Source organism: Lissotriton helveticus, chromosome 6 (assembly GCF_964261635.1).
Source record: "Lissotriton helveticus chromosome 6, aLisHel1.1, whole genome shotgun sequence".
NCBI classification, from domain to species: domain Eukaryota; kingdom Metazoa; phylum Chordata; class Amphibia; order Caudata; family Salamandridae; genus Lissotriton; species Lissotriton helveticus.
In genome coordinates this window covers 2,106,753,543-2,106,763,556 of record NC_136067.1, presented here as the reverse complement: position 1 = coordinate 2,106,763,556, position 10,014 = coordinate 2,106,753,543, and the positions used below count along the sequence as shown (strand labels likewise).

Below are 10,014 nucleotides of genomic sequence, written 5' to 3'. Positions count from 1 at the left end.
AGGCAGTCAGGGCTGGATGGATAGAGTGATAGGGATAACTTGGCAGATCGTGACAGATACACCTGAAAAGATAGATAAATAGAGAGGCTTGCAAAGCAGAGCAGCTCGCAAAGACAGGCAGTCAGGGTTGGATAGATAGAGTGATAGGGATAACTTGGCAGATAGTGACAGATACACCTGAAAAGATAGATAGATAGAGAGGCTTGCAAAGCAGAGCAGCTCGCAAAGACAGGCAGTCAGGGTTGGATAGATAGAGTGATAGATTTACAAAGATAAATATCTTTGCAAAGAGACATAGAAGTCAAAAAGATAGATAGAGCTGCAAAGATAGAAGTTACATAGATAGAAGGACAGACGGGTAGATAGAGGGACACTAGATAAATAGGCAGGATGATAGATAGACAGGTAGACACATATATAGACGGACAGAAAGACGGATAGATTAACACACAAACAGACAGAGGTAGATAGATAGGATTGCAAAGACAGCACATCGCAAATTCAATTAGTTATGTTACAGTTAAATATCTATATAAGCACAACAAACGACCACTGAAAGCAAACTAGCAAGACAGACAAGCAGGGCATACAGACTAGTTGGTTTACAAGCACAGCTGAGGTGCTTAGTTAAAATACATACAGGAGTGATGTATAATTGCATTTCATTGTGTGCATTCTAAAAAGTGAATTACTTTATAAAGGATAGATTCAAATGGACACCATCTGGTATACTCTGATATAGCAGCATTGAAATAAACAAAGGCAGCTCCAAAAGGAATTTACAACATCATTAGCAGGAGGCAGGAACTGATAAAGCTGGAATGTGTCCTGTGCTGTGACAAGCTGATAGATTGCGTCCTGCTATAACATGAAGCTCGAAACACACAGACATCGCTAATGTAATTAAGTACAAACATAAATACTTTCACTGAAGGAAGCTACCTCCTCTTGAAAGATTAAAATGTCATCACTCAAAGTGAAGCTAGCCAGTGACTGTAGTAGGCAGACCCACTGCTCCATGCTGTATTCTGTAGTGGGCAGAAGCAAAATGTGAATGGCACAACAACTGACCGTTGGATGGTGAGCTGAAAGCCCCTTTAAGTAAGTATAACACATGTCATTTTTGTAAAATAAGAGGTCTTGGCTAACACCAGACTGAACACGGAAAACAGTGCATGTGTCATTCTGTAGGTGTGCGCATTTGTGGAGAACATTTTGCATACCTACAGAATGATGCAAAAGTAGCCGCGTGTTTGTTTTTCTTTTTCTTTCTGATGTTGTGCATCATTGGGAAAGCCTATACGTCTAAACGGTGATACTTATTCACTTTGCCAATGTGTGCTTAAAATGGTAGTAAACCTCCTGTTCCATGTGCAGATATGGTCAGAGCCTCAGATCTCTAGAGTTACACTATGTAGAAGATGCTCAGATTATACGTCCGTGTCCAATCCCAAGCTCTCTGATAGTATAAAGGAATCCCTTGCAGCAGTTGTTTATGTTTCCCGCTGTTATTGTGTTGCTCTGTATTGCATGGTCCATTCACTGGAAAAGGCTCCATCTTGTATTATTTGTTAGGCCGTGTGATAATAGGAAGCATTCCCTGGACAAGGGAGGCATCTTGTCGCTATGGATTTAACATTGAAATGTGTCATGGGGAGAGGGCCTCACTCACTGAACAAGGAACCTTCTCTAGTGTCTTTTTGCTCCTTGAGTTCACACTCCTCGATAGAAGGGGACCACAGAAGGGTTGTATACCCTTACTCTGCTGATTGCATTTTTACATTGAAAGTGTAATCCAGAATTTCTTCACCTTACTTATCAATAGGGACAATTAAATGCCAATAGATTTGTGTGATAGACTCTGTATTTCAGCTTATTCAGTGTTTCTTTTTCTTAATCTTTCAGGTGAAATAAGTGCAGTGATAAATGAAAACGATGAAGCCATTAAACATCACTCGTGTAGGAAGTGATGTAAAAGCAGTACACCTCGAAATCTCTTCCCTTGAAGGCTGATGCCTCGTCAAAGTCTTCTTACAGCAGAAAACCCAAACTGCCCAATGTTATGTTATGTTATGTTATGTTATAGTGGCTTTTATAGAGCGCACGGCTACTCAAAAAGAGTGTCCCGGCGCTTTTAATTAACAGGCTGCAGTGAAACTAACATAACACATTAAAAAGAGAGTAACAGCTACACAGTCAACAACAGAAAAAATAAAACACCGAGGACCTACTGGGAGAATAGCCACGTTTTAAGGTCCTTTCTGAAGGCTAATAAACTAGATGCTCCCCGAAGAGACAGGGGCAAAGAGTTCCACAGTTGGGGCGCCAGTAAACCAAATGAGCGGCCTCCCAGGCGTGCACGCTTTACTCGAGGAACGGTCGCCAAAAGTAAAGATTCTGACCTCAGGGAGCGCGCCGGTTGGTAAAAGGTGAGTCTCCTCTGGAGGTACTTAGCCCCCGTCGCATGGAGCGCTTTGTACGTCAGAGTCAAGGTCTTAAAGGCGATCCGCTTACGGATTGGCAGCCAGTGCAAGGTCTGTAACAGAACCGTAGCACTGGCCCGTCTGTTCAATCCATAGATTGCACGCGCCGCAGCGTTCTGCACAACTTGCAGCCGCTGTAGCAGGTATTCTGGCAGGCCCAGGTATAGAACGTTGGAATAATCCAACCTGGACCCTATCAGGGCCTGCACAGTCAGCCTCCTGTGCTCCTCCGATAGTAGGGGAAGAAACCTCCGTAGCATCTTCAGGAGGCCGAAGCACATACCCGACACTCCGAGGATCTGGGCCTTCATTGTTAGCCCCGTGTCCATCTTCACTCCCAGGTTCTTAGCCCATTGGGATGAGCACGAAGGGGGGGCCATGTTGATAGGCCACCAGGCCTGCCACTCTGGTTCCACATCACACCACATCACCAATGAGGCCTGTACTTGACTCTTAGGCTTCAGATGATACACATAGAAGACATAACATACTGACATACCGAAGCAAGTCTGAGGTGCTCATGACGAAGGAAGAGCTTACCTGGTGTCAGAAAGAACACACAGGAAAGAAACTGTATGAATGTCACGAAACATTTATTCGTCAGAGAAAGACCAAATGCGACATCTCCAAATTCATACCGGAGAAAAGTCATATTGATGGACTGACTGTGGAAAAGTGTTCTCTGCAATGAAAGACCTAATGCAGCATCAGGGTGTCCACGTAGAGGACAAACCATATAAATGTACAGAATGTAATAAAATGTTAGGAAGGAAGAATAATTTAGAGCAGCATCTACAAAACCACGTTGGTGAAAAACCATATAATTGTACACAATGCGACAAAGCATTTATTACAAATCGAAATTTAAAGCAACATCAGAAAGTCCACACTAGAGAGAAACCAAATGAATGTACAGAATGTGACAAGGCATTTACTGCAAAGAGAAGTTTAAAAATTCATCAGCAAGTTCACACAGGAGAAAAACCACATAAATGTACAGAATGTGACAAAGCATTTATAACCAATGGAGAGCTACAACAACATCAAAACATCCACACAGGGGAGAAACCGTATCAATGTACAGAATGTGACAAAGCATTTATTGCAAAGCACAGTTTAAAAATACATCAGCATTTTCACACAGGAGAAAATCCATATCAATGTACAGAATGTGACAAAGCATTTATAACAAATAGAGATCTAAGGAAACATCTGAAGGTCCACACTGGGGAGAAGCCATATGAATGTACAGAATGTAATAAAATGTTTGGATGGAACTCAGATCTAAAGTGGCAACAACAAATCCACACTGGGGAGAAACCGTATGAATGCACAGAATGTGACAAAGCATTTATTACAAATGCACAGCTAAAACGACATCAGAAAATCCACACTGGGGAGAAACCATATCAATGTACAGAGTGTGACAAAGCATTTATAATAAAGTGGCAGCTAAATCGACATCAGAAAATCCATACTGGGGAGAAACCATATCAATGCACAGAATGTGACAAAGCATTTATAACCAATGGAGAGCTGAAGCAACATCAGAAAATCCACACGGGGGAGAAACCGTATCAATGTACAGAATGTGAAAAGGCATTCATAACAAATGGAAATCTGAAGAAACATCAGAAAATACACACTGGGGAGAAACCATATCAATGTACAGAATGTGACAAGGCATTTATTGCAAAGCACACTTTAAAAATACATCAGCATTTGCACACTGGAGAAAAACCATATCAATGTACAGAATGTGACAAAGCATTTATAAGAAATGGAACGCTAATGCGACATCAGAAAATCCACACTGGGGAGAAACCATTTCAATGTACAGAGTGTGACAAAGCATTTATATCAAATGGAGATTTACTGAAACATCTGAAGGTCCACACTGGGGAGAAGCCATATGAATGTACAGAATGTAATAAAATGTTTGGATGGAACTCAGATCTAAAGTGGCATCAACAAATCCACACTGGGGAGAAACCGTATGAATGCACAGAATATGACAGGTCATTTATTACAATTGGACAGCTAAAACGACATCAGAAAATCCACACTGGGGCGAAACTATATCAATGTACAGAGTGTGACAAAGCATTTATAATAAAGTGGCAGCTAAATCGACATCAGAAAATCCATACTGGGGAGAAACCATATCAATGCACTGAATGTGACAAAGCATTTATAACAAATAAAGAACTAAAACGACATCAGAAAATCCACTCAGGGGAGAAACCCTATCAATGTACAGAATGTGACAAAGCATTTATTGCGAAGCACAGTTTAAAAATACATCAGCATTTGCACACTGGAGAAAAACCATATATATGTACAGAATGTGGCAAAGCATTTATAACCAATGGAGAGCTACAACAACATCAGAAAATCCACACGGGGGAGAAACCGTATCAATGTACAGAATGTGACAAGGCATTTATAACAAATGGAAATCTGAAGAAACATCAGAAAATACACACTGGGGAGAAACCATATCAATGTACAGAATGTGACAAGGCATTTCTTGCAAAGCACACTTTAAAAATACATCAGCATTTGCACACTGGAGAAAAACCATATCAATGTACAGAATGTGACAAAGCATTTATAAGAAATGGAACGCTAATGCGACATCAGAAAATCCACACTGGGGAGAAACCATTTCAATGTACAGAGTGTGACAAAGCATTTATATCAAATGGAGATTTACTGAAACATCTGAAGGTCCACACTGGGGAGAAGCCATATGAATGTACAGAATGTAATAAAATGTTTGGATGGAACTCAGATCTAAAGTGGCATCAACAAATCCACACTGGGGAGAAACCGTATGAATGCACAGAATATGACAAGGCATTTATTACAATTGGACAGCTAAAACGACATCAGAAAATCCACACTGGGGCGAAACTATATCAATGTACAGAGTGTGACAAAGCATTTATAATAAAGTGGCAGCTAAATCGACATCAGAAAATCCATACTGGGGAGAAACCATATCAATGCACTGAATGTGACAAAGCATTTATAACAAATAAAGAACTAAAACGACATCAGAAAATCCACTCAGGGGAGAAACCCTATCAATGTACAGAATGTGACAAAGCATTTATTGCAAAGCACAGTTTAAAAATACATCAGCATTTGCACACTGGAGAAAAACCATATATATGTACAGAATGTGGCAAAGCATTTATAACCAATGGAGAGCTACAACAACATCAGAAAATCCACACGGGGGAGAAACCGTATCAATGTACAGAATGTGACAAGGCATTTATAACAAATGGAAATCTGAAGAAACATCAGAAAATACACACTGGGGAGAAACCATATCAATGTACAGAATGTGACAAGGCATTTATTGCAAAGCACACTTTAAAAATACATCAGCATTTGCACACTGGAGAAAAACCATATCAATGTACAGAATGTGACAAAGCATTTATTGCAAAGCACAGTTTAAAAATACATCAGCATTTTCACACAGGAGAAAAACCATATAAATGTACAGAATGTGGCAAAGCATTTGTTGCAAAGCAAAGTTTAAAAATACATCACCATTTTCACACAGGAGAAAACCATATAAATGTACAGAATGTGGCAAAGCATTTGTTGCAAAGCAAAGTTTAAAAATACATCAGCAAGTTCACGCAGGAGAAAATCCATATCAATGTACAGAATGTGACAAGGCATATATAACAAATAGAGATCTAAGGAAACATCAGAAAATCCACACTGGTGTGAAACCATATCAATGTACAGAATGTGACAAAGCATTTATAAGAAATGGAACGCTAATGCAACATCAGAAAATCCACACTGGAGAGAAACCATTTTAATGTACAGAGTGTGACAAGGCATTCATTAGAAAGGCACATCTAATGGAACATCAGAAATGCCACACTAGGGAGAAACCATATCAATGTACAGAATGTGACAAAGCATTTATAACAAATGGAGATTTACTGAAACATCTGAAGGTCCACACTGGGGAGAAACCGTATGAATGCACAGAATGTGACAAGGCATTTATTACAAATGTACAGCTAAAACGACATTAGAAAATCCACACTGGGGAGAAACCATATCAATGTACAGAGTGTGACAAAGCATTTATAATAAAGTGGCAGCTAAATCGACATCAGAAAATCCATACTGGGGAGAAACCATATCAATGCACTGAATGTGACAAAGCATTTATAACAAATTAAGAACTAAAACGACATCAGAAAATCCACTCAGGGGAGAAACCCTATCAATGTACAGAGTGCGACAAAGCCATTTGAATAATATAAACTTGGAAGAGCATTTCCTACCAAACGCTCTCTGATAAGGTATCAAAAAGGCCACCCCGGTTTAAGATGTACTGATATTGAAGCCTTTTATTTGAAACAGTCATAATTTGCTAAGTCAAAACATCCACACCTCACACAGATATAAATGGACAAAATACCTGAACAAAATGTGGAACAAAGGAACAGAAATTGTGGCTGTCATCGTAGGCGCCAAAGGATTAATAAAGAAAGGGTCCCACCTTAACCATATCCCACAGAGATAAAAATATGCAAACTCCAGAGATCATCAAAGTTTGACAAAATGCAAATGTTACAGAAAACAACAGCTGGATTTATTTCCATGTTCCCAGCCTACTGTAGTATAAGGACAATTTAGGCCATCTTGTGATAAGACCTGACTCTACCTATTCACTCACCAAAGTGTCTTTTGTTCTGCAAGGCCTTCTAGGGCTTGTATCCACAGTTTTAACACATTTCTGATAATGAAATTCAGTTTGTTATCTAGGATGTTCTGTTTTTGCTGTTTATTGTTGACATTCCCTTTCCATCAGTAGCAATCCTGCCCTGGAAAGGACAAGTGGAATTTTGGGGTCGGTTGGAAGACAGATACCACTGGCTTAGAGGTTTGCAGCCCCCAAAGTATCTGTGCATCAGGTTTATGGTTTCGTGTTGGACAGGAGCTGCCACCATTTGTACAGACATTGCTAGACAGTTTGCTGGACAACCTGAATTAGAGGCCTCTACTTACAGCAGTGATTACAATCTCCTATATCACATGTAGGCAACAAGTGTATTATTTCTACTTCCGTACAGTGTATTTGTTAAAGATGCTCATCTGTAATGAAATGAACATCTGCTGAAAGTACAGAATGCAATCCTAGATGTTTGAACACTGCAAACCTTTTTATACCATTGCTAAAGCGCTCTAATGTCCATTCAGACTATGCCCATGCAATAGAAAATAAACAACCTGTGTTTGTATTTACATTGGTCCCTGCATGTTCCCTCTTGCATTCTATTTTCTTGTATGTATGACCTGAATTCTATATGTACAGTACTCTTGATACCCTGATGGGTGTATGTTTGTGCTTTAAAAAGCTCTGCAAATAAATATATATAATGATAAACTGTCATGACAAATGCAACAGCATTGTACCATACTTCCATCGGACCTGGTCTCTGACTGGGATCCCAGCTAGTAACAATGATAAAAAAAAACATATAACTGATCTGTATGGGCACATCTGGTGACAAAAGAGCCACAGCAGGAAGAATTAGGCCTAGGCTGCAAATTCGGTTCCACTCGTGACATTTGCAGAATTTGGGTAATTTCGCGTTCCGCACAGAACGCGGAATTGGCAAAAAATTCTGCGATCTGCAGCTTTGCAGAGTTATTTGCTTGTTCGTGCTTTCAAAATGCGTGTTCACAAGATATTTCCCCCTGAGCACGCAAATAGTGTTCACAAACAGGAAAAAAGCATTGCGAACGGGCAGAACAATCAATTCTGCGTACTCGCTGAACTTTTGCCTGCTCGTGGAGATTTTTTACTGTTTTACAGAGCTTTGCGTAGTGCGACTACGCAATTTCCGCCCACCCCTAGGAAGAATACGAAGATGAATCCTCTGTCCTTGAATGGACAAAAGGGGCACTTGATAGGTCGTTGTTTCACCATCTTGAAGACATTGACACTTGGATAGAGATTATAAAAAATATGGAAGCTTCTCTTCACTTGTTCATGAAAGGCGAACTGTTGTTAATTCCACAGTGAGCAAGCCTTGCTCTTGTGCTTTACAGATTCTAAAAGAGGGAGGCAGTCAGTGCGTGAATTAGAAAAGGTCTCCTCCATACACAATTCACCAGCTTTAAATCCTCGAATAACCACCCACAATCTCAAAATAAGTTAATCTCTCATCGATATGCAAGAAGAACGGGCTTCTATCACTACTGTTATATCTAACACTGCGGAGCAACTCATGAGTCTGTACTACAATGTGATTGATGCCCGTTTAGCCACCCCGAGGCTAGACTGTAAAGCTCTGGTAAGGTTACTCATGCAATGTGGATAGGGGATTGTTGGGAGAGCTGTTTGGGGCGACTGTTACTAGAACACAGCTGGGACAGGGGTTTGATGTCAGAAATGCTTCTGATCTGACAGAAGAGCTTAGAGGGAAGGGGGACTGAAAACTGCAGACACAACACATATGACTGAGGCAAGCCCCGAATGTAAGAATAGGCTACCTATCTGGACTGTGAGCGGTGTGAATGACAACCACAAGGCTCGACTGGTGATTGTGTACTTCAATAGACATTAGATGGGTGTCGCATGATGCTTCTGTGAGAGCTAATTATTTTGCCAATAGCGGGAGCTTGTACTTCTATTACTCTTCCTCCTTAGCTAAGGAAGTGGCCATATTGGTTAAACAAGGCTTACAGTTCAGGCCTCTGGACAAGTTCTGTGATGGAGAGGTCCAGTGTGTGGTTGTTGGATTCAATAAGTATGGCTCAACTGTGACAACCCCATTTTTAAATAAAGTAAAGTTAGAGACAGGTTTGCAGCCACCTCCCCTCGCTCTGTCAGACCCCAGTCTTTAAACAGAAACCAGCCAAGCAATGTTATCGTACCTCATGGTAAACCAGGGCTCGGTTGCCTCTGGGGCTATGCTGTGGGAAGTGTTTAAAGCCAATACTAGGGGTGAATGCATATCTAAAGTCACAGGATATTAAGATCACTAAAAGATGGAATGTCATGCCCAGAGCAACAGACGTCATCGCTAGAGTGAGAATTTGTGAGTTTTGCAGCCCAACCAACACTAGCTATATTAAACCTAAAATGGCTGGATGTCTGTGGCACAGTGGACAGTGAAGGTAAATTGCTAGATAAGCGTATGACTGCCCAGTGGTGCGGTAAAGGGGAGGAGAGGCATAATTGCCCTTCCTACTCATACTAATAGGAGGGATGGGAATAGGCAAAGCTGTGCTCAAATGAATCACTCTACTATACACTTCCCCCAAAGTAAGAAAATAAGTCAACAATTTGTATTCTCCAATATCAAAACATAGGAGCATCAGGCGAGGCTGTCTTCTCTCTTCGATCCTTCTTCCCTAGCTGCGTAGCCACCTGCCAGCTTTCTTCCTCAACCACAGAGGCCTACAATTAGGTGTGTGTAGGGTCGTTCTTTTGATGTATGCAGACAATATTCTGCTATTGCTCAAGGACCCTGCTTGA

At 40.7% G+C, this 10,014-nt stretch overlaps 1 protein-coding gene across 1 annotated transcript; it reads left to right on the top strand.

Moving 5' to 3' along the window:
• The first annotated feature begins 2,919 nt into the window (after positions 1–2,919).
• On the top strand, positions 2,920–7,914 carry LOC144764063 (uncharacterized). The gene is given in 2 exon segments (XM_078650216.1): positions 2,920–6,033; positions 6,201–7,914. Coding segments are annotated over 2 exon segments (3,441 nt in total). The 5' UTR covers positions 2,920–3,170; the 3' UTR covers positions 6,779–7,914.
• The last annotated feature ends 2,100 nt before the right edge of the window (positions 7,915–10,014 follow it).